Source organism: Lynx canadensis, chromosome A2 (genome assembly GCF_007474595.2).
Source record: "Lynx canadensis isolate LIC74 chromosome A2, mLynCan4.pri.v2, whole genome shotgun sequence".
In the NCBI taxonomy this organism is placed as follows: Eukaryota; Metazoa; Chordata; class Mammalia; order Carnivora; family Felidae; genus Lynx; species Lynx canadensis.
Genome location: NC_044304.2, coordinates 50,933,966 through 50,959,941, shown reverse-complemented (window position 1 = coordinate 50,959,941; position 25,976 = coordinate 50,933,966). Strand labels below are relative to the sequence as shown.

The 25,976-nt window shown below is 41.1% G+C and overlaps 1 protein-coding gene across 11 annotated transcripts in view; it reads right to left on the bottom strand.

The window, feature by feature from the left end:
- Positions 1-11,237: 11,237 nt before the first annotated feature.
- The window catches only part of SETD5 (SET domain containing 5), an 82,137-nt gene continuing 67,398 nt past the window's right edge, over positions 11,238-25,976 (bottom strand). For 7 of the 11 annotated variants that reach the window (XM_030307310.1, XM_030307306.1, XM_030307311.1 and 4 more), the window contains 7 exons: positions 24,714-24,958; positions 21,477-21,533; positions 19,107-19,577; positions 15,891-16,189; positions 14,899-15,032; positions 14,276-14,364; positions 11,238-13,900 (listed from right to left, as the gene is read on the bottom strand). In XM_030307310.1, coding sequence (XP_030163170.1) covers positions 13,295-13,900; positions 14,276-14,364; positions 14,899-15,032; positions 15,891-16,189; positions 19,107-19,577; positions 21,477-21,533; positions 24,714-24,958 — 1,901 coding nt within the window. In that variant the 3' untranslated portion in view covers positions 11,238-13,294. The remainder of the gene's footprint in view (positions 13,901-14,275; positions 14,365-14,898; positions 15,033-15,890; positions 16,190-19,106; positions 19,578-21,476; positions 21,534-24,713; positions 24,959-25,976) is intronic. The other 4 variants (XM_030307314.1, XM_030307316.1, XM_030307312.1 and 1 more) reach the window with 1 other exon arrangement.

The window sequence follows — 25,976 nt, the reverse complement described above, 5'->3', positions numbered from 1 at the left end:
AAGTAACTTTCTGGGAAGCCTGGATACCCCAAATTTTTTCCTTTTCTTTAAACTCCAACAGTTTTACTAGGATGTCTTGATATTGGTCATTTTGGGTTCCAGATATGCAGTATCCTCTTTCAATTGGTAGTTTAAAATATTTCAGGAAAGTTTTCTTAAATTATAACTTTTGGTATTTGTTCTGTTTCCTTATTTGTCTTTGGGAACTCCTATTATACACATTTTGTGTCTTTTTTGACCTGTCTTCTATACTTGTCACCTTTTAAATAAAACTTCTTTTGCAGTTTTAGGTTCGCAGCAAAACTGAGAAGGTATAGTGATTGCCACATTTCCCCCCACCACTTACACATGCATATCCTCCCACCTTCTCAACATCCCCCATGAGAACAGTACATTTGTCACAATTGATGGATCTATAACGACACATCATTATCACCCAAAGCCCACAGTTTACATTAGGGTTCACTCTTAGTGTTATACATTCTGTGGGTTTGGACAAATGTGTAATGGCAGATCTCTACTGCTGCAGTATCATAGAAAATAATTTCACCATGCTAAAAATCCTGTATCCCACCCACTAATTCCTCCCTCCCTACAACCCCTGATCTTTAACTGTCTCCATACTTATGTATTTTCTAGGATGTCAGAGGATTAGAATCATACACTATGTAGCTTATTCAAACTAGTTTCTTTCACCATTAGTAATATACATTAAAAGTTCTTCCATGTTTTTTTTTTCATGGTTTTAACAGCTCATGTCATTAGTGCTGAATAATATTCAATTCAATTTTCTGGATACATCAGTTTATTTATCCAGATATTCACCTACTGAGGTACGTCTTGGTTGCTTCCAAATTTTGGCAATTATCAATAAAGCTGCTGTAAACATCCATGTGCAGGTTTTTGTGTGGACATAAGTTTTTAACTTCTTTGGGTAAATACCAAGGAGTGTGACTGCTGGATTGTATAGTTAAGAGTACATTTATTTTGGGGTGCCTGGGTGTCTCAGTCAGTTAAGCGTCTAACTTCGGCTCAGGTCATGATTTCACAGCTTTTGAGTTTGAGCCCCCCACTGGGCTCTATGCTGACAGCTCAGAGCCTGGAGTCTGCTTTGGATTCCGTGTCTCCCTCTTTCTCTGCCCCTCTCCTGCTTGTGCTAAGTAAATAAACATTAAAAAAAGAGTAAGTTTAGTTTGTAAGAAACTGCCAAAATATCTTCCAAAAGTAGTTGTACCATTTTGCATTCCCACGAGCAATGAATGAAGGTATTTATCACTTTGTATCCCCATCAGCATTTGGTGTTGTCAGTGTTTTGGATTTTGGCCATTCTAATAGGTAACTAGAGACATCTCATTATTGTTTTAACGTGTCATTCCCTAATGACATATGATGTTGAGCATCTTTTCACATACTTATTTGCCATCTGTACATGAAGCGTCTATTCTGTTCAGATCTTTGGCCCATTTTTTAATCAGGTTCTTTTTTTCTTTGCCAAGGATATGAGAGGGAAGCAATCTGCAGATAACTACAAATAAAGCTTTATTTAAGAGTTCTAAAAGGCTTTATACCTACTTGTGGGTATCAGTAACAATGGACCTTAAAATGCATGCACACATTAAGTAGAGCCTTTAAAAACCAATGTGCCTGAATAATATGTTAAATCTTTTATGAGTAAACTAAACACTACTTCTTCTCCTCACTACCATTTCTGTTTTATAAGGTCCTTTAGGCAGAAAATTTCCTTGTACTTAAAAAAAAAAAAGAAATATTGCCATTTGCAACAATATACATGAAACTTGAGGGTATTGTGCTAAGTGAAATAAGATAGAGAAAGACAAATAACATATGATATCACTTATATGTTACTGTTTGTTGGCTCTTGAGTTGTATGAGCTCCTTACGTATTTTGGATATTAACTCCTTATTAAAATCCTCAACTTTGTTGGATCTTCTAGAAAATTAGTTAAATCCACATTAATTTTTCCAAAAGTTTTTCTCTCCTTTCCTCATGTCCCTTCTGTCAATTTCTTAAAGAATTAAAGCACATCTTGTAAGCTAGCCTTGTGGAGAATAAACAGAGTGAAATCCTGATCTTAACGAAATTATAGTTATATTGGTAGACATAAAAGGTTTAAATAGAGGAAATAAGGCTAACAGTGTTGGCTGGACCTAAAACATGAAGGCTATGTATGTCTGATGTTACATTCTTCCTGTTAAGTCTTATTGTTGATTTTTAAAATTGAGATTTAACATATAACATTAGTTACAGTCAGGTGTAGAACATAAGAGTTAAATGTATGTATATATAGTTGACCCTTGCATAGCTTGAAATCCATGTATAACTTCTGACTTCCCAAAAACTTAACTAGTAATAGCCTACTGTTGAGCACATAAGCCATACCAACAACATGAACAGTCAATAAAAGCATATTTTATAGGTTATATAGTGTATTCTGACAATAATACCTAACTATCCCCCTGGTATTTCTACCTATGTGGTTTGTCTGTAATTTGTTTCAAATTGCTGCAAATCTCTAAACATTTTTCCAATGTTTACTGAAAAAAATCCACATAGAAGTAGGCCTGCAAAGTTCAATCTCACATTGTTCAACAGGCAACTCACTGTAAAAGGATCACAATGTCTAGTTAACATCCATCGCCAGTTACAACAAACTTTTGTGATGAGGACATTGAAGACCTACTCCTTCAGGAACATGTGAATATACACAATATTAATTATATAGTCACCATGCTATACACAACACCTATAGGATGTATATTTTTTATAACTGCATATTTGACCTTTTGATCACTTTCACCTATTTAACCTTTCATCATTCCCTTGCAACCACCAATCTGTTCTCTGTATTCATGACTTTAGTTTCTTTTTTTTTAAGAGTCCACATATAAGTGAGATTACATGGTATTTGTCTTTCTCTGACTTTAATTGATGTAGCAACATGCCCTCCAGGTCCATCCATGTTGTCACAAACAGCAAGATTTCATTTTTTTTTTTAATGGCAACTTAAAACAATTTTTTTATAATTTTAAGTTTTGGGTGAGCACGCATGTGTGCATGTGCATGCGCAGGCATGTGACGGAGAGAGAGGCAGAGAGAGAGAGAATCCCAAGCAGGCTCCATGCTGTCAGTGCAGAGCCCGATGTGGGGCTCAATCTCATGGACAACAAAATCATGACCTGAGCCAAAAATCAAGAGTCAGACGCTTAACCAACTGAGCCAACACATTTCATTCTTTATGGCTGAATAATATTCATACACACAGAGTCTTCATCCATCCATGCATGAATGGACATTTACGTTGCTTCCACATCTTGGCTACTGTCAATAATGCTACGAGTACTTGGTGCACACATTTAAGTTAGTTTTTTCACTTCCTTTGGGTAAATACCCAGAAGTGGAATGGTGGATCATATAGTTCAATTTTTAATTTTTTGAAGAATCTCCATACTGTTCCCCACATTGGCTGTACCAGTTTACATTTCCACCAATAGTGTATAAAGGTTCCCTTTTCTCCATATCCTTACCAACACTGTTTACTTCTTGTCTTTTTAAGAATAGCCATTTGCCATAGAGTTTAGAGGGTTTTTGTTTCCTTGATTAACATGATTAACAGGTTGTTGTTGCATCCAGGACACAGCAGCAGCCTCAGCCTTAAACTGTTGTTTCTGCTCCTACCCCTGGAGCCCTGGGCAGCATGGAAGGGCCTGGCCACCCTATTGTAAGGAAATTCCATCAGAAATTCAACTGGCTTCCAAACTGAAGGTGGGGGAGTGGGAGGGGAAGACAACCTAATAGGTGTGAAATGACATCTTTTTAAAATTTTTTAAAGTTTATTTTGAATTTTTTTTTCAATGTTTATTTATTTTTGGGACAGAGAGAGACAGAGCATGAACGGGGGAGGGGCAGAGAGAGAGGGAGACACAGAATCGGAAACAGGCTCCAGGCTCTGAGCCATCAGCCCAGAGCCTGACGCGGGGCTCGAACTCCCGGACCGCGAGATCGTGACCTGGCTGAAGTCGGACGCTTAACCGACTGCGCCACCCAGGCGCCCCTAAAGTTTATTTTGAAAGAGTGTGCGAGCAGGGGAGGTGCAGAGAGAGAAGAGAGAATCCCAAGCAGGCTGCAGGCTGTCAGCGCAGGGCCTGATGTGGGGCTCAAACTGACAAACTGTGAAAACATGATCTGAAATTAAATCAAGAGTAGGATGCTTAACCAACTGAGCCACCCAGGTGCCCTGAAATGACATCTTATTGTGGTTTTGATTTGCACTTACCTGATTAGTGATGTTGAGCACCTTTTCACATACCTGTTGTCCACCCTTATTTTTTCTTTGGAAAAATGTCTATTCTGATTCTCTATCTTTAAATGTTTGAGTTAGTGAATTGTGTGAGTTCTTTTTAGATTTTGGATATTAATCCCTTATCAGGTATGTGATTTGCAAACATTTCCTCCTATTCCATAGGTTGCCTTCTCATTTCGTTGACAGTTTCCCTTGCTGTGCAGAAACTTTTTAGTTTGAGGTAGTCTCACTTGTTTATTTTCGCTTTTGTTGCCTTTGCTTTGGTGTCATATTCAAAAACTCACAGCCAAGACTGATGTCAAAGAGCTCACTGCCTATGTTTTCTTCCAATTTTATGGTTTCAGGTCTTACATTCAAGTCTTTAATCCATTTAAAGTTCATTTTTTGTGTATGGTGTAAGATAGTGGTCCAATTTTATTCTTTTACATGTGACCGTCCAGTTTTCCCAATATCATTTATTGAAGACACTGTCTTCCCCATTGTATATTTTTGGGTACTCTGTTGTAAATACACTGACCCTGTATGTGTGGGTTTATTTCTGGGCTCTCTATTCTGTTCTACTGATCTATGTGTCTGTTTTGATGCCAGCACCATACTGTTTTGATTACCATAACTTTGCAGTATAGTTTGAAATCAGAAAGCATTATGTCTTATCTTTGTTCTTCTCAAGATTGCTTTGGCTGTTCAGGCTCTTTGTGTTTCCATTTAAGTTTCAAGATTATTCATTTCAGGGAAACATGCCATTGGAATTTTGATAAGGACACCACTGAATTTGTAGATTGCTTTAGTTTGTTTTCTTATTGTTTCATTTTAGGAGTTCTTTGTATATTTTTGATTAACAGTCTTATCAGATGTGTCTTTAGCAAATATTTTCTTCCAGTCTGGTTTGTCTTCCCCTTCTCTTGACAATGCCTGTTGCATAGCAGAAGTCAACTTTAATCAAGTCCAGCTTACCAATTATTTCGTTAATGGATGGAGGCTTTGGGGTTTTTATCTAAAATGCCATTGCCAAGCCCAAAGTTTTCTGGACTTTCCCCTATGTTACCTTCCAGTTGTTTAATAGTTTTCATTTTTACATTTAGGTTATAATCCATTTTGAGTTAATTTTTGTGGATATCCAGTTGTTATAACACCTTTGTTGAAAAGACTATCTTTTCTTCACTGTATTGCCTGTGCTCATTTGTCAAGTATCAGTTGACTATCTTTGTGTAGGTCTATTTCTGGGTACTGTAGTCTATTTGCCTATTCGTATTCCAATACCATATTTTTTTTTTTTTTAGTTTATTTTGAGAGCATGAGAGAGAACATGTGAGCAGGGGAGGGGCAGAGAGAGAGAGAGGAAGAGAGAGGGAGAGAATCTCAGCAGGCTTCATGCTATCAGCACAGAACCTGACTTGGGGCTCAATCTCATGAACTGACAGATCATGCCCTGAGCTAGAATCAAGAGTCAGACACTTAACTGACTGAGCCACCCAAGCACCCCTCCAATACCACAATCTTGATTATTGTAGCTTTAAGTCTTGAAGTCAGGTAGTGTTACTCTTCTTTGTTCTTCTGTTCAATATTGTGTTGGCTATTCTGGGTCCTTTGCCTATTTGTTGATATCCACAAAATAACTTGCTGGGATTCTGAATCTACAGACCAGTTAAGAATGGACATTTTAATATGGACTCCTCCTTTCCATGACCATGTGATATCTGTTTAGTTTTCCTTTGATTTCTGTCACTGGTTTTGCAGTTCTCTCCATATAAGTCTTGTACATATTTTGTTAAGACTTATACCTATTTCACTTTTATTGGTGCTAATGTAAATGTTTTAGTTTTCAAATTCCAATTGTTAGTGGTGTACAGGAAAGCAAGTGACATTTGTATATTAATCTTATATTCTGCAACCTTGCTATAAATGCTCAGTAGTCCTATGAGGTTTTGTTAATTCTTTCAGATTGCTACAATTATGTCATCTGTGAAATTCTTCCTTCCCAATCCGTGTGCCTTTTATTTTCTTTTCTTGTCCTATTGCATTATCTATGATTTCCAGTACAATGTTTTACAAGAGTTGACTTCCTCCTTTCCTTACCGTATTCCTTTTTAAAAATATTTATTAAAAAAATTTTTTTTTATTATTCATTTTGGGAGAGACAGACCAAGTGGGAGAGGGGCAGAGAGGGGGAGAGAGAGAATCCCAAGCAGGGTCTGCATTGTCAGCACAGAGTCCGATGCAGTGTTCAAACTCTGCAGGAGACCATGACCTGAGCCGAAATCAAGAGTTTAAAGCTTAACCAACTGAGTCACACCTTTTTGTTTTAAACTCCCTACCCATCCCTATTCTTAACCTTAATGGGAAAGCTTCTAGTTTCTCGCCACTAGGTACAATGCTAGGTGAAGGATTCTTGTAGTTGTTCTTTACCAAGCTGAGAAAGTCCTCTTTTTGGGAGGTATTTCTCACTTCTAAAAAATTATTTACATGTGTTTAGTAGGCTTCTATTGTTCATGGGAATATTATTCTGCTCTTTACTTTCTCATAACTGGGACTTGACTTTGATCCATTTTGTTACCATATTTACATGAGTTAGTTTTTCTGCATTTTTAGAGGGGAAGCGTGATTTATGAGTCTTTAATTTGTCCGTAAATATTAAAGTGTGGACTGTGCAAACAAGAGCTGTTTAAATTTAGCACTGAACATGCTTAGAACTTTATGACCAGTTGTTTATTTCAGGAGTTAAAGACCAAAGAAAGTTATTTAACTTTTTTCCCCTAATGTTTGTTTTTGAGAGAGAGAGAGAGAGAGACAGAGAGAGAGAACAAGGAGGGGAGGGGCAGAGAGGGAGACACAGAATCCAAAGCAGGCTCCATGCTCTGAGCTGTCAGCACAGAGCCCAACACAAGGCTTGAACCCACAAACCAAGAGACCATAACCTGAGCTGAAGTCAGCCATTCAGCCAACTGAACCACCCAGGCACCCCCCAAAGGAAGTTATTTAATAACCATTACATTGTTCCCTGAAGGAAAATAAATATATCCTGGATTTAATGGGAGAATCCTAGTTTCACTCTTATTCCAAACACATCCTTTAAGGTGACCTCCTCCCCCCCCCCCCCCCCCCGCACCTCTATTTTAATTGTCCTGCTTGATTTGGACTGTATCAAGAGTTCCCTTCCAGTACGCACCTTTGTCCTGGGTACTCTGTTGATATGAATTTTCTTGAACAGCTCCAGCCCGCATCAGATGCTCCATTGTTTCCAATGAAACAGAAGGGGACACCATGCAGGCATTGTGGCCATTGGCGGTTTATTTCTACCCACCTTTTGTTTCAAGGCTCACAGGGACACCTAATTTTTTTGTGAAGTTGCCCAAGGATTTTTTTGTTTTTTTTTTAAAGTAAGCTCTATGCTCAATGTGGAGGTGACCTCATGACCCCAAGATTCAGATTCACATGCTTCACGGACTGAGCCAGCCAGTCTGTTTTTAAGTTGCCCAACGTTTTGTTTTTGTTATCATGACTGCTCTGTGTGCTTTTATGGGGAATTTGAGAAATATTCAATACTACTATTTCAGAATCCTTGCCAGGTTAAGTTTTGAATATAGGAGCAGGTAGAAGTTATAGGAGACATCATCTCCTTCAAAAACTATGCTTTTCTCCCAGCTACTCTCTTTATCAATCTTTAACACAGAGTATATTAAGAATCTTGGTGGGGCACCTGGGTGGCTCTGTTGGTTAAGCACAGACTCTTGATTTCGGCTCGGGTCACGATCTCAGGTTTTGTGCCCTTCGTCGGGCTCTACATGGACAGCGTGGAGCCTGTTTGGGATTCTCTCTCCCCCTCTCTGCCTCTCCCCTACACTTTCTCAAAAATAAACAAACTTAAAATAAAAATTACTTAATTCATTAAACAAAACACCAAAAACCTTGGCAAATAACTTTCTCTCTCTTGAGCTTCACAGCAAGTTATGAAGGCTGTCCCAGCTGTTCGATGAATTGATAATCAGTGTAGTTTCAAAGCAAATGGCCTACTCCAATTGGACAATTGTGCATTTTATTCCTTCAGGGTAGGGTGATCTTTGTTAAACAGAACTCTGTACCATCAAACTGACGCCAAAAAGGCCAGACTACTGTTTTTAACATAGGAAAAGGTATAATATACTTTCAGCTAGTTAAGTGATTATTTCTAGTCCGTTTCATAGACTCTCCAGTTGTCTCTATTTGTTTCCTGTGAAAACTGCAAAATTTCCATGGCTATCTGCTTTAGCCTACCATTTAGGAGAGAGAAATCTTGGACAAGTTGTATCCTCTGAAATTCATTCAAAAAACCCTGTAAAATGGGAGTAATACCTACCTTACGCATTGTTAAGCATGAATGAGACAGAATGACATAAACAGAAGAGCCTGGTAAACTGCAAAGTCATATATAATAAGGAGGACAGTTGCAGTAGCTTATTTCTATAGTACTGTTCAGCTTCCTATTTTAATACTGTATCAAAAGCATAATACCTAGTAATACAGAGTAAGTACTTGATAATATAGGTAGTTGGCTGCCTTATTCACCTTCATATTCCTTGTACCTCTGTAGCCTAGCACACAGTACATGTTTAGTAAACTAAGAATAAAACCTTCCAATTCTGACAAAAATCATATGGGCTTATTCATTATCCGAAGCTCTTCAGTACAGCTGAAACACTGCACTAGGCCTCAATTTCTCATCTTTAAAGTATGTTTTAGAAAGCATCTGGCTTGCTTTTATCACAGAATTATAAGACAAAAAAGGCACTGCATATGAAAATGTTTTTTAACAAGGACCAGGCACCTACTGACTCCAGGCAGAATTTGGCTGTGGCTGGTGGGAAGTTAACTAGGTATTCCAACGGACATTTAAAGAGGGTCTTCTAAGAAGAAAATAATTTTTATTATGTCTCCAACTGGTTATTTTCTTTTTAAAAACCTTTAAAGTTATTTTTTATTTCACAAGAGAGAGAGAGCAAGAATCCCAAGGCTCTGAGCTGTCAGCCCAGAGCCCAACGTAGGGCTCAATCTCACACATTGTGAGATTATGACCTGAGCCGAAATCCAGAGATGCATGCTTAACTGACTGAGTCACCCAGGCGCCCCTCCAACTGGTTACTTTCTAAGTTCCTTAAAGAAATGGAGAGCATCTCCTCTATCTGTGAATCCTTCCAGTGCTTATTTTCAAAATGCAATCTATCAGAGCCTTCTGTAAATATCTTGTCAAACAAATGTTAGGGCAAATACTGCCACATGAAACCATCAGCAAGCACTGCTGTTTACTTGTAAAACCTATTCTAACTACTTTACCTTATCCTCATTTATTACCATCTTAAATGTAAGCCACCATTGTACTGCTGCCTACCTAAATAATTGCTATAAATTCTGAACTGGTTTCTTGGTTTTTATTCATCTCTCCCAAATTCAAAACAATCAGAATAATTTTTAAAAACCAAGCAACAAATTATAAACTAAAATATGTCACTTTATGTCAATATGTCACTATGTCAATCCTGCAATGACTTTCTCACTGTATTTAAAACCCACATTCTTGGGGCGTCTGGGTGTCTCAGTCAGTTGAGTGCCCGACTTCAGCTCAGGCTATGATCTCACAGTCCGTGGGTTCGAGTCCCGCGTTAGGCTCTGTGCTGACAGCTCGGAGCCTGGAACCTGCTTTGGATTCTGTGTCTCCCTCTCTCTCTGCCCCTAACCCACTCACATTGTCTCTTTCTCAAAAATAAACATTAAAAAAATAAAAAATAAAAAACAACCCACATTCTTTAAACCCACAAGGCTCTTTATCAGGAACCAGCAAATTACACAGCCTATAGGCCAAATCTGACATGCTATATGTTTCTGTGAAAATAATTTTATTGGAGTACACCCAAGCATGGCCTATTGCTGTTTTTATATTGTAACACAGAGTTGAATTATTCTGACAGAAACCACATGCTTTGCAAAGCCTAAATATTTACTATCTGGCCCTTTACAGAAAACACATTTGCTGACTCTTCTCTTTATGATCCAATCCCCTATCTTCCTGGATATTTGCTACCCACTATCCCTGTCCTGGTCATTCACTATATCAAGTCTATTCCACCTCAGAGGCTTTGCACCTGCTGTTCTAATTCCCTTGGAATGATCTCTATTCATATTGACACAGGACTGCCTCCTTAACATCTGAGGTCTCAGCTTAAATGTAAACTCAGAGACCTTTCCATACCAACCAATCTGGAATGGCACCTCAACCTCCTCAGTTACATATCTGCTATGAAATAATAACGTGGTAATGACTATTTGAAACTACGGACTAGTTTAGTTCTCACCCTGCTCTAGAATAGAAGCTCCATGACTGTATTTGCCTATCCCCAGCCCCCATTTAACCAGCATAAACCCACCAACAAAAACAATGCCTGGTTTTATTTTTGAATGGGAAAGAAGAGGGCCAATAAATAGCTGCTGAATGAATGAGGCCAAGGTCAAGAACTCCAGTCTGGCTCAACCCAGTCCACAATGTTTAGCTTTGCTGTTGCTGAATGGCCTTGATGATGGCCTGACTTTAATCATAAAAGGAGGGGCACCTGGGTGTCTTAGTTGGCGAAGCCTCTGACTCTCGATTTTGGCTCAGGTTGGTGGGTTTGAGCCCCGCATAAGGCTCTGAGCTGATGGCATTGAGACTGCTTGGGATTCTCTGTTTCCTCTCTCTGCCCCTACCCTGCTTGTGCTCTCTAAAAAATAAATAAATAAATAAACATTTTTTAAAAAAGGGTGTAGAAGATCAATCCACATTCCTAGTCCATTATGTGCAAAACAACTCCACCAAGACATGGGTCCATCTTGCCTCTTCAGGTAAGGGTAGCATTAGGAAAACCAGGTAAGGCAAGGTCACAGAATTGGACAAAGAAGTTCTCAACTTGATGATTATTATGGTTAAGAATTTTATTATCAAAATTATTACATCTCTTGTGAAAGTTCAAATGTTACAGCAAGGTGTAAACACTCCACTTGAGAAAGAAGTGATACTTCTTCCCTTCCAAGAGTTCCCCCCACCCCCCGCCCCCGCCCCCCCCCAGAGGTCTGGTCTTGACAGCACCCTGCCCACACAGAGTGGCTGGGGTCTCTGCACGTGCCAGGCAGGGTGAGGGCCGCCTGCCCGCTGGCCTCTCCCCTTGGTTAACAGCCAAGGGGAGAATGCAAACCCCAGCCCAAATGGAGAGACATTTACATACGTTTTATATAATATACAAAGAAACCAGCATCCCAGGCAACATGATTTCCACTCCCAACGCTCTCCCAGACTGATGGGTTTGTGGGGGAAACAACAAAAAGAAAAGTATTCTGCTGAGGTCTCAGCATTAAAAAAAAGAAATCTCCCCTCATTTGAGCAAACACCTGATTTCAATTTTGAAAAAGTGAAATTTTGTAACAGTCACACACAAAGAGAGAAGACTGTGCATATGATAGTTGTAAGAGAGGGTAGAAAAGAAGGGGATGCAAGAGGCTGGGGAAAAAAAGGAGGAGAAAACAAACTGGAAGGAAGGAGACTCACAGTATTATCTTGTCCAAAAGAAAAGAAGTAAGGTCCACTGCAGCACCAGGGATTACACCTGTCATATATTTGCTACCCCTACCATGGTTATAACTGAATACAAAATTAGATAAATAAAAACACGCCGGATATTACAGTAAACAAGTGAAAGAAATAAGCTGGCAACCGTATGGAATTTTAAAAAGATTGTGTACCCCACCTGGGCAGGCTCCAGGGCTCCTCCAGGGGTGTACAGCAGGCACAATGCACTGATGGGGAGAAGCCAGTCTGCTCGCGTCTCTCATCCAGAACAGTGTTAGGTGTGTGGGTGGCTTTATAACTCTCTCACCTGGGCCACTCTCAAATAAGCATCCCCCAAAGAATTGTGGGACATGCCCCACACAATCACAGTCCTGTCGGTGCCACTCCACAAACATCTCTTTCCACTCTTACCCTGCAGTCACAAGTGCGTGCTCCCTAATCGTGGAGGCGGTCCTACTCGTGGGATCGTCAACTCCTGATTAACAGGGAGTAGAAAAAATAAAATTCAAAGAAGTCCCAAAGCACTTGGGATCCTTACTAATCAAATTTATTGCCAACAGCTGATAAGTAGCAATGCAATTGGCCCATCTCACTTATTCCTCTTTTGTCTACTTACTTTCTGGGTTACTGAGCTGTGAGACAGCTTGGGGAGGGGAGTGGTATGGGAACAGCTGGGGGCTCAGACAATCACCTGCTCCTGAATCGAGTTGACCAGGAGCTCTTCTTCAGAGAGCCAGGCACCCCTCAGCCAGAGCACATTCCAAGCTTTGCTATCCCTGCCTATATTTCTTGGTGATTTTAAGACAAAGGTAGGGAGTATTCTTGGTGGACACATCTTGGCCAGATACCTGCTTTTGGAATGGTCGTCTGTCACAGGGTGAAAATTTACATACCTACCTTTCTTCTTAAGTGCATAAAAACCCTACTATTACTCAGATGGCTTGGGGCTTAGAGATTGGCTCTTTTCATTTTTTTCCTCCGAAAAGAAAACTTTTTTGGGGGTGTGTGTGTGGGTGTGTGTGTGTGTGTGTGTGTGTGTGTGTGTAAAAAGATGTCCCCACTGCACAAGTGACTACAGGCTACAGGCAAGGACGGGAGACAGAGGCTTCAACACGACTCATTGCACTTAGAACCGTTACTAACCGGAACACCATTTGCTTGTCAACAATGTACCCTTAACAGCAGGGAGAAACTTCTTTATAAGTCTCTGCTTCAGACAAGATTTACATCTTTCTCCAAGGCCAGAGCCAGTCGCGACCACAAGTCTCGTTTCTTGTCGACCAGACCCAGTCCTCTGGCACCTTGTACCCTCTTCCCCAGCAATATGCTCGGCCTAGGTTCCAGAGGCAGCTGGAAGGAAGCAGCTATGGGCTCATTCAGTTCTGTTTGCCCAAATCCAGAAGCCCTAGGAAAGTCCTGTCTGAGTCTTGACTCCTGAGCCTTGCAGTGGCTGGAGTCGGTACTGGTGCACACCCCCACTCCCACGGTGTGGGTAGTGCTGTGAATTGGAAACCGCAGATACCCTGGAGGCCTGGTAGGCAGCGGACTGCCCACTGGGCAGACTGATAGTCCGTAAGTCTGATGGCAATGACGACCTAGAGTTCTGAGGGAAGGAGGTGGAACTCAGAGTTCCTGTGCTGGACTGGGAGACCGAGTCTGAGGTCGGCGAGTCTGAGGGGCCCTGTGGGGTAGGGCTAGCAGCACTAGAAGGGCAGCTCCTCCTTGGAAGAGTGCTGCCAGTGCTGTTTCCAGAATGTGGCTGGCTGCTATAATACCCTGGTGTCCCCGTAAATGGGGCCAACGAGTCTGTGGATACAGGGTGGGCGGGGCTGGAATAGGACGTAGAAGAGAGGGAGGATTCTGAAGAACCATGAGAGGGGGGGTTTCCAGGTCTCAGTGCAGTAGTTCGATAACTGTATCCTGGAGATTGGGTGGGATGTCCTCTAAAGGGGGAGGAACTCTGCTGAAGGAGGCTTTGTGATTCTGTCCGTGGACTATCACACTGCAGGAGCTAGAAAGAGTCGGGAGGAAAAGCATAAGGAGGTGAAAAAGTCCCTATTTAAGCCATTTAGGCTTGTGAATATTTAAAATACCCTACTTTTTCTTCTTCTTCTTCTTCTACTTCTCTTTCTTCATCTTCTTCATCTTCTTAACCATTTGTTCTTTTTAGGATACCAAAGACAGTAAAATGGCTGTCTCTGATCACTTTATTTATTTTTCTGGCATGATTTATTACCTGAAGGTGAGCAGATGATGACTTATTTCCAAGGCTGCTGAAACTATATGCAAAGACGGCATCTCAACTGCAAAGGATGGCCAGGATCACAAAATATTTGGAACCCAGAACACACTCCTATGCCCAGAGATGAGCAATTTCTCGTCTCACCTGGTAGCTGTATCTGGAAGGGCTGTAAACGGCTGCTCCTTTAGAGAGTGCTGAGCTCAGTGTCTCTGGGCCTTCTCCATCTGCAGGGTCTGGAAGATAATACAAAATCAACTTGGGTTCCTAGAATAAGTGAGAAATAGTCATTGTTCATTCAAATCACCAATGTCATCACCAACCCATGCTGCTTTCTTTCTGACAAATCAGGTGAGTGCATCAGGCCAGAAGGGCAAAAGAAGTGGTTAATTATGGGCTATGTTTTAAATGTCTGATCGGATTCCTGTCTCCTTTCTCTTCATCCTTCATCATAGTGGATTTCCAGGCCTTTGGAGATAAGAGTTACAGAAAGGTATCCCTTGGGAAAAAATACGGCAGAAACAGAAAGAGAGAGAGAGAGAGAGAGAGAGAGAGAGAGAGTCTAGAGAGAGTAAGAGTGCACAAGCAGTGCTAGATCTTAATACTACTACAGCCCAGAAGAATAGAATCAAGACTGACCTGGCACCTTCCATACAGTGGAGCCCAACTGTGTAAGAAACAGACTCACCTCATCCCAGCATTTGGTGAGAACTGTGTAGAGCCTGTCTCATGTGTCCCTAAACTTGGCTGGCAGAAGGCCATGGGCTCACCTGAGTCTTTCTCTGTGATGTTACTCTCCCATGTGGGAGAAGGCTCTCCTTTTTGGGCCACCCTCACACTGCTTCGGAGGACCTTGGGGATGCTCCCTCCTTCTCGGAGTCGTTCCACTGACGTGGGAACCATCCTGTGAAGGAAACCGGGTGCAAGTTAGTGCCACAGAACTTCAGAGTCAAGAGTATGGAACAAATGAAGCTCTCATAAAGGCTGTATAATGCCTCTTAGATATTATTTTCTTCAGGCCCAATTTAAAACAAGGTATTTTTCTGTCTTATACTATGGGAAAAGTGGATTTAAAGATGTCTGCTTCTTTTAACCGCCATTTTGAAATGCTAAATTTTTTCTGTGAAGTCATGACTGGCACATAGTTTAATAAGTGCTCCATAGATTTTTAAACATTACTCATTTGAGCCAGGTCTCTTCTTTCCCAGACTTCCATGCTTCAGTTCAAGATCCCTGAGAACAGCCTCATTCTCCATTCTAAGTACATGCTGTTTATTCTTCACTTACTTATAGTGTTACTTATCTATTTGTGGTCTCCCCTAAACCAGACTAGTCCTTTCAGAATAGGTCTGATCTTTATGTATATGCGGGCTGGGTGCAACTGAAACTTGTGTTGTTAATTTAAGTGGAACTGAGCTGAACTCCTGACTTACCTTTCATATGAAATGAAAAAATACAAGAGGCAGTGTTAGTGCCCAGCAAATAAAATAACTCATCTGTGTCCACAACTATATGCCGTCCAAAGTGTCGTTCTGCAGGTTCGGTGGCAATTCTTTTCTTCTGTAAAGCTGAGGGGGATGGGGCTGGGGGTGGGGCTGGGGTTGTGGCTGATACTATTAAATCAGCTGAAACAGCACAGATGGCACTGCTGGCCGCCTTTCTCAGATAAGTGTTCCCATATATTTTAGGTAAAACTGGGAATAACTCTGGATGTATACTTCCTTCTTGAATTTAATTATTTCATCATCAAACATAAACTTACCACCTACTGCTGATATTCTCTTGAGGTCTGCAGTGAGATGAAGTGCCTCTGGAATCTGATGGGCTTACCGCCTCCATATGGGACATAGAGGAATGAGATGGGGAGAATTTTTTGTGAGGGGAAGATGGGGTTCGGGATGAGGATCCCTGCACACCATGGGCACCAGTGTCAGAAAGTGAGTTACTGCTGCCTTGCCCAGCTCCTGCAGACTTATTTTTGCTCTGTGCAGAGTCACCTCCCCCACTGGCAGAATTCTCCTTGGCTTCTTGTTTCCGTTTGCGGTACTCCAACAGGGATACCTGGGAGGGAAAGAAGGAAGAGGACTCTAGCTAGACATCATTAGTGGATCAGCAGCAATGGGGAAAGAAGGTGGAACCCTCATAAACCACTAGCCAGCCTTGCAAACAAATCAGGCACTAACACTAGCAACCCTTTTTTCAGGTGTGAGGTATCTGAACACAACTACATATATATTTAAATCAGTCAGAAACTGGTAAGGAGAAGAAAATACACTAGGAGATGACATTTTTGAAGAACAGTGTTCACCAGCAGACCTCAACCTTTCTTCTGCCTTCAGAGAACTGTGAGATCACAGTTACCTAGTAGCAGAAGTATGGGATCAGCTGTTTGCAACAATGATAACACCTAGAAAAGGGAAAAAGGAGTTGGGAGCTTGTGAAGTTTGAAAAAGCCTTCCAGGTCATCTGACAGCTCTTCCCTAATCCCTAGGAATTCCTAGATCAGTTGTTCAAAAAAAAAAAAAAAAAAAAAAAAAAAGAGAGAGAGAGAGAGAAGAGAAAAGAAAAACAACAGAAGAAAAAGCCAATGTTTCAGGGTTCTCAGATGTAGTCAAATTTTCAGGATACACGCAGGGATTTATTACTGTTTCTCTCTTACACATAGGGAAATTAGTATTAAAAGACAAAGAATGATTTGCAGTTTATATTTTAGCAAGCTAGTCTAGGAAACGTACACTTGGAAACTTCTCCCTAACTCTGCCTCATTCTCTTGATTGCCAATACAGAGCCTTCCTCCCTGGCCTGCCCACTATACCTCTCCTTTTTGCTGTTACATCACATTGCCTACACCAGGTGTCAACCTATTACAGTGTCCTGACAGTTCCTTCACTAAATTGTAAGTTCTAAGAGGGCAAAGACCAAACTTTTCTGGCTTTTTGTCTTTAACATCTGGCACAGAACCTGACTGATAGTAGGTGCTCAACATTTCTCAAATAAATCATGGTTTCAATCAAGAAACCAGAAACACAAAGATACTGCAAACTTTTGCTCCTGATGGTCAATGCTCTTCAAGCAACAGTTTTCTTTTTTTTTTTTTTAATTTTTTTTCAACGTTTTTTATTTATTTTTGGGACAGAGAGAGACAGAGCATGAACGGGGGAGGGGCAGAGAGAGAGGGAGACACAGAATCGGAAACAGGCTCCAGGCTCCGAGCCATCAGCCCAGAGCCCGACGCGGGGCTCGAACTCACGGACCGCGAGATCGTGACCTGGCTGAAGTCGGACGCTTTACCGACTGCGCCACCCAGGCGCCCCCAAGCAACAGTTTTCTAAAACCCACTGCTATTCTTTTCCCAAATTATCTGCCAGTATTTCTGCCTTCTAGTCCCTCAAGGCTCTCATTTTCTGTTTAAATGTAAAATGTAACAAAAATGCAAAGTAGTACCATCTTGCGCATGGATTTTCTATACACAATCTTGGAAAGTAACTAATAATTATAAATTCTGGTAATGTATTTCATGGAAATGCAAATTTAAGAAGCCACTAGGCTACATTTCAACAAGACTACTAAAGATATTCTGCAACTGTGTGAGACTGTCACACACAGAACATTTAACATCTCTAGCGCTGCACAATAAATGGAAGTTGCCTTGACAACCCAAAATACTCCCATGCATTTCCAAATGCCTCTAGTTGAAATCCACTGACAAAAACCACATTTGGGGCTTTGTAATTTCTTGAACAGGCATTACTTATAAGTCTCAACCTGTTAGCCAGCAATCTATGGCCTGGCCCTGTTCCACAGTCTCTCATTCTCCACTCCTGACCCTGCCCACCTTTCACCAGATACTACAGCAGCATGTAATTGTTAGAACCACATTGTATGCCTGCTGCCCACACAACGGAGTGTCCCACAGCTACGTATTCTGCTGTCTCTTCCATAACATCCTCACCCACATTTGTTGGCAGATTGCTTCCTACTTACTGAGATCAGCTAAATCAGCGTGTGACCTGTCACTTATCACTCCACCTCTCAAAATGGCTAGGAGCCTCTTGTTTGTTCTCACTAGGCCATGTCGTGGCTAAGATGTTCTCATCACATCTGAACAACTCTTTTGGAGCATCCACTGCCACTGTAATGAATTACTTATTAACATAATTATCTGCCAACCTCAGTCTCACTTGCTTTAAGCTCCATTAGGGCAGAACTTAGAAGGCAATATAGCACAGTGGCAATAAGAGCATGCAATCTGGAATCAGACAGACCTGGGCAGTGTCCTGGCTCTTTCATTCACTACCTATGTCACCATGGGCAAGTCACTGAATTTGCCTTAGTTTCCTCATCTGCAAAATGGGAAATTACCCAACTTACAGGATTACTGTGAGGATTTAATGCATAAAAGAACTTAACAGTGCCTAAAACATGGTAACTGCTAAATAATACAAGAAATTAGCATTATTCTTTTTCACTGCTTTTTTTTTCTTTTTAAAATTTTTAATGTTTATTTATTTTTGAGAGAGAGACAGAGCACAAGCAGGGGAGGGGTAGAGAGAGAAACACAGAATCTGAAGCAGGCTCCAGGTTGTAAACTGTCAGCACAGAGCCCAATGAGGGGCTCGAACCCACGAACCGTGCGATCACGACCTGAGCTGAAGTTGGACACTTAACCAACTGAGGCACCCAGGCGCTCCTCACTGCTCTATCCTTTGATTGCACAGCATGTATAACAGCACATACATGGCAGGCATTTAAAATCTGCTGAATATTTGCAACAATCATCAAATCATATTGAAACAGTCTTGTCTTACACACACACACACACCGATCCTGTCTTTCACTGAACATGGCAGAGATCACATCTTATGTCTCTGTTTTCCTCACACTGAGAATGGTGCTAAACGGTGTCAACTCAGTTAACATCTACTGAATCACTCAGTTAATGTTCTTCAAAAGGGCCTATATAAGGTGGAACACTTACCTTTTTCCTCTGCGGTGGGTTCTGGGGGGCAGATGGGACTCCTTCGCAAGCCCTTTCACCACCAGGTGACATGGATCCACGAGAGAGGTCTTTCATAAAGCCATGTTCGTATCTGCTGGGAAACCCTTCTGCAGGGGAACAATATCCCCCATCCAAATGTAAAGGCTTCCTATCCCCTACTAGGGGAGATCCTCGATATAATCCATCTGCTCGAGGCATAGCGTTCAATGGGGAGTAGGCGTACATTAAATTAAACTCTGTCCGAAATGCCTGGTCCGAGTTCCTCACAAGGGTCTGATGTCCATCTCCACTCCTGCTTGGAAAGCCAGTCTCAGAGGGGGGCCCGACAGAGGGATGAGGAGCCAGGTCAGAAGGACCTGAGTTGATCAGGGAAGGTCTGTCAGCACAGCTGTTAGTGTTGGAGTCAAGGTAGCCTACTTTTGTCAAGTCCACATCTTTTCGGTGACAAAGCTGAAAGAATAAAAATCAACAGAGACATGGAGGAGGAGGGGGAAGGAAAAAGTCAAAGGGAAGAAAAGAAGGGAAGCGAGAAGGGCACAGGTGAGAGGTAAGAGGGATGGAAGTACAAGGGAGAAAGCCATTAACATCTGTAAAAGTTCCAGGAATCAACAGTATACCCAGGCCAGATTACTACAGAATGCCGGCCTTTCACAAATTGCCTTAAAGTCTTTCTGGATGAGAATCCTGGGAAAATCAGAATTAAATAATTGGCCAAATGTGACTATTTTGCCTGTTTAGCCTTTCATCAGGTCTGCTGAGTCACCGTGTACTACATTAAGGTGCTGGAAGTATAATCACGGATTTACCTGAGCCCCATGTATGCTCCAGAGGTGAGACTGGGGTCTTAAAGGTAACTGGCTTTTGGTGTTATTCATTTGTATTTAATATTGATGGAAGGTGGGAGGAGGGAAAAAGGGAAAGAAAGTAGTAAGTAGACAGAAAGTCAAGGATTTTAAGTTACTGGTTCAGTAAAGGAGAATGGAACTAGTTAAAGACATCAACCAACCAGTTCTTTGCTCACTTTCACTATTAAGCATGTATGCTTCTCATAAAATGTTCTGGCTACTCAATTCTTTATCCTCTAATATATATCCACATACCACAAGATCACTAATGCCCACCACTGCAGAGCATCCAAAATGCTGAATTTTATAAAAAATAAGCTGTATCTACTATTTGGTTATCATTACTTCCCAATACCAAGATTTCCCACCTCTAGGTCAACTCTTACTAATTCTCTCTAGAAAGAATGGTACCAGAAATTCAAATGTCACACCAGGATTTCCTCACAAAACAGTGTAAAAAACATCCAGAAAACCTCTAGTACACTAGAATACAACATTTTTCAGTTTCATATTGATCTATAAAATCCTGATTCAGAATTTTATCAACTATCACTAAATTTAGCACAATTTTTTAAGTGGGAAGGGGCCAGAGTTAACATTTAATTTCTGAAAGGTTATGAGAGACTACAGTTTTCTCTTCAAGAGGAAATTGACTCCATGTAGATTAACAGCTAATCATTCCTACAGTTGTCCAAATCTTAGAATAGTTAAAAATCTCCAGCACTAAAACCTAAATTTAACAACTCCATAGCAGTAGGGTTTCTGAGAAAAGCACTCAATTGGATATCCTGAGATACCACTTTTTATGGAAACCACATCTCAACTACTACAGAAGGAAGGCCTGTGTCACAGAAGCCATGGGCTGACTTAGTTTCCTTGTATACCCAGTAAGGAGCTATAAAGAAAATGTAGAAAGCCGGGAGGCAGGACTCCCTTTCGAAAGAAGCTGCTCAATCTATCAACCCAAGCCCAAAACATCCAGTTAAACAGAGCTGTAAGATTAATCCTGGAATAAGACATAAATCACTGTCTAACTTTTCCAGTATAAATAGCTCCTTCAACAGCCCAAGATAATAAATATCAAAAGATAGCTCCTACCAACTTTCGATTTCAACTTTCCTTATTTAACAAACACACCTTACTTGTTGCTTTCTTTGCCAAGGCTCATACCATATCTTCAGCTTGCTTTAAACTTGACTTCTAGAGTCTATACTTTAAAAGAACTCTTCAGTCATCCCTCCCCCAAACAAGAGCAAATCCCACCACACACACACACACACACACACACACACACACACACACACACCCCTTCATTTTCCTCCATCTACATTGAAAGTTCTGAGTGATCACAGTCACACATCGAAGTTCATTCAACTTACATCAACTGGCTGGTCGCCCTTCAGCCTATCACCCCATTCACTAGGACCTCCCCCCCAGCCCTCCCACACACTCATGCACACTCACTCTCAGCCTCCAAGTGTGATTGAGATGGTGTGATAACTACCTCGGGTGACAGGGACTCGGGCCTATTCGCAGGGGAACTCTCAGGGGAGGATATGTTCTAGAGGAGGGAAAAGCATCTTGTTATTCATCTACTCGAAGTCAAGAAGCAAAACAAAACAAACCAAAAAATAAAGTAAAAGCAAGCATAGATGGTTAGCCACAACTTTTTGCGGGGGGCAGGGGGGAGGGAAAAGAATGCACAGGGGAAAGGTTTAACTGTAGAATTCATTGCAATGAACAGAATGACTCATTAAAAATGCTTCCTGGGATCTTTGAAAGCATTTAAATTGGTTATAATATTTCATGCTAGAAGTAAACATCTTAAGCAGGTTAACAGAAAAAATTTAGATTGGTGAAACTGTACCCTACAATTTCATTTGAAATTTCGTCCTACATTGGATTAGAGTTGAGCAACCTACAGTATTTATTACTGATGGGCACCCTACCACTTATTATGCCTCAAGGGAACCTTTTTCCTTTACCCCACACCCCTTTATGAAAAAGTCACATTTCTTCATTCTCCTTGTGGTTCGTGCTTGCCCACCACTGTCCAGGGAAACTGCTTAGCATGCTGGGCTGACAGGGCTAGGGAGATGGCCAGCTCCTCTTGAATGAGTTACAGGAGATAGAATGCAATTTAGCTGATAGGCTAGATGGTTCTTGGCATAATCTAATTTGATCTGAACACCCCTAACGATGTTCTCTGATGTTAAAATCCCTGGTACTTTTGGCAACAGAGAGGGAATAAAAAGCAGAGGTGTACATTTCAAGTTCCTGCATCCTAAACAGGGTTCCCCTGAGAGCTTTCACCTGAGGCAGCACTCCTGTATCAAACAGGAACTGGACAGTGAACTCTGATGGCAGATCTGAACGGTAAAATGCAGACAGAATGATGGCGGTAGTTGTGACAAGGATTCAGAGTGCCAGGGGTAAGGGAAGGGAAGGGGAAGGTTCCTAATGCTGTAGACTCTGGACAACTATGTCCTGGGTAGCAGACCTATCCCATGGGAGGTGAAAAGAGGCTGTTGATTTTATTTGGTGGGCTGGGTACTATGTGTGAGGTGGACACTAGGCCAGGAAGGAAAAGGAGGGGCTGGTGGAAAGTGGGGACTAATTAAGCCTGTCCTGCCAAAGTTGCTTTTACTGCTTTTCCTTAATGGTTCTCCCTCCCTCATGATCTTGTTCTCCTCTATTACACGTCTCCTCAACTCCTTCCCTTAGCACTGGAGACATTTCTCACTGGAATGATTTTTATTTTTCCTTTCAAAAATATTCTTCCCCAACCAAGCTGATCTTTACCTGTGACACCTTATTGGTATTTCCTCTGTGTCACAGTCTTGCATGGAAATAAGGCTTCCTATACTAGAATATAGGAAAGGGCATGGCAGTTAGAATGATGAAAAGAATGGTCAGGATGGTAGTTTGTTTTATTGACAAGAAAGGCTGAATTTCGTTAGTTAAATCACAAGATTAAAACAGTGAAAACAGGCACTGGACTTTTTAAAAATAAATTTATTTTTTTATTTTGAGAGAGAGCGAGAGCGAGCGCACGCACGTGAGTATAAGTGGGGCAGGGGCAGAAAAAGGGAGAGAGAGAAAACCAAGCAGGCTCTGTGCTATCAGCACAGAGCCTGATGTGGGGCTTGATCTCACTAACTGTGAGATCATGACCTGAGCTGAAACCAAGAGTTGGACACTTAACCGACTGAGCCACCCAGGTGCCCCTCATAAAAATCTTTGATGTTTGATTTTTTTTATAAAATAAAAACACCTTACATTTCCATATTGTTTCAGTTATCCAAAACACAAGGGATCAGGGGAAATGTACTGAGAGCTAAATTTAACTGTCCTAGAAGGCAACGTACCTTCTAATTTCTGTAATTTCACCTTTTAAATTGCACTGATAAAGAAATCCTAGCCTATAATTTGCTGCCCTCCAGGGTGAACAGCCTCCTATGAAATTTTACTATCAAACTCAATTTGTTAACTGAAAAATCAATCACAATTAGACCAAGTAAAGTTAGTAAGGCCTAAATCAGCTGCTTTAATGTATGGCAGAAAAGAATGCCACAGGAAATTTGGTGAAGAATAACTTCTCTAGAAACCAAATGTAACCAAGAAGGTTCTCCCTGCCTCTTCCCCTCCCCCCGACTCCTGCCAAAGAGGTCTGCTCCCAAGTGATACAGTCTACTTCAAGTATAGAAATAGGTTCCTCTTGCTTTCAAGGTTGCTAGCTATCTCTTTCTGAGTTAGCTATTCAGAAGTCCAGGTATTTTTAATCTCCATGCTCTCATAAAGGTTGAATAGGGAAGAAGGGATTGGTTAGAGCATTCACCTTCAGCAAAGAACACATTCATCAAAGAACACATCTGGAGAAGTTACAAGCTAGGGGCAGAGCTGAGTGTTTAGTGATGACAACAGTGTTTTCTAAGAAAAAGGAAGAGACAGTGTCTGTTTAGTTAATTTCAAAGGAAAGCAACATGCAATAGATGAAGTTTTTTAATACACAAGGATTCTTTCTACTCAGTAGACCTGCTGTCACCCACACTTGAACATGAATGTGATTGACAATTAACTTTTTCAAACAGCTAAGATACATATTTCTAACTTAAACCAGAGGGTGAATGTAACAAATCTGTCTCATTATGAATGTATGTTGTTAGCCTCTACTTTTCATTCTTAACGCACTGTAACAAGAAGGGAAAGTAACCTAGAGTAGGAAAAAAACTCATTTGCCACAAACCATATCTCAAAGCTTTTCAAATCTCTGTTCACTGAGGCCACAACAAGAATACAAAACAATAGGGAAAAACAACTCACTGATTTAAAGGCCTAGAAAGAAACACACAATCAATCAGTATAATCTGGGCTCTCAGGCTGGTATCCTTAGTGGTTATTATGCAGCTAGAGACCTATTTTAAAAGCAAAGTACAGACCAAAGACAAAGATGGAGATGTAGCATGCTTACTACCTGCAGTTATGGAGAATGATGGATTGATTGCATGCAAAAACAGATGAATGTCATCCATGGTAGAACTATTCCTTTTGAGCGAAGTATGAGGACTGCCAAGATGAGAGGCTACCAGGTAACAGGTCACATTGACCCTGAGGGTTCCTGTTCTCTTGCCAAGACTGGCAGGAACACGATCAAGACACATTTGGAATATTATACTTGAAATGAGGAGGGGCAAATGGTAATTTTCATATTCGGCACTCCCAACAACCAAACCCAAATCACCTCAAACTGCAGAGGAGTATTGCAGCGACTAGCAGTAGTAAGAGACGTGATTGGTGAGAACATGAGGCTGTATCCATTTCGACACTCCTCTTCTGGGTGAGATGGGCCAGGTGTGGTCAGCTGGGGGCTCTTTGAGCCTGAATTGGGAGGGGGTGGTGTGACTGGAGAAAGAGGCCGCAGTAACTTGGTGACATTCTGCTCCATCAGATAGCGAGACTTCCATTTCTTTAATGGGCTCAACAAGTCTGTGAAATACAAAGCTTGGATGAGAGATTGCAACCACAGCTTAAAGGGAGGCTCTGTAGTAAAGCCATTAATCTCTAGCCCACAATGGCTCTTAACTCCTCTTCTGCCTCATCCCACTGTCAGCTCCTGCAATCAAACCAAAAGCCCAAAGAACTCTTTAATTGCCACAATTAAAGTAATTCTCAAAATTCTCTATCTCCCAATCACCAGATGAATCTAATGACTGGGCCCTAGAACAAATTTAATCTCTTACAGTGGAAAATATAAACTTTAATATTTTACTTTGAGTTTCCAGAAATCTCAAATTGATGTCACTTTGTTAAAGTCACCCTCTACTTAATTGCCATGTCACCAGCACAAGCTTCTAGAATGTTAATTCCATGCTCCTTTTATCTTCTCTTGTGTATTTTTCCCATTTTCGGCAACTTTTTTTTTTTTAATTTTTTGTTTTGTTTTATTTATTTTTGACACACAGAGAGAGACAGAGCATGAGCGGGAGAGGGACACAGAGGGAGACACAGAATCTGAAGCAGGCTCCAGGCTCTAAGCTGCCAGCACAGAGCCTGACGCGGGGCTCGAACTCACAGACTGCGAGATCATGACCTGAGCCGAAGTCAGACACTCAACTGACCGAGCCACCCAGGCGCCCTTCAGCAACTCTTTCTACAATGTTCTGCTTTAGCAGGAAAAGGTAGTCACCTATGATTGCCTGGCCTGTATCTAGCCCCTAGTTTTAGAATGCTTCAAAATAGGAAATTATTTTCACAAAAGCTTCTCCCAATCATTTTCAAATACAAGGCTGATCCATTTCCTGACTGGAACATCCTACACTTCCTATACTTCTTGGATCTACTACACTATATATTTTAATGACCACAAGGGTCAAAGCACCTATCTCACCTTCTCAGAGAAAAATATCTACTTTTTAAATTTACAATAAAAAAATATCTATTTACTTAATACCTACTATATGGAAACCACTGAATTAGGTATGTGAGGGGAGGTCATCATATATTC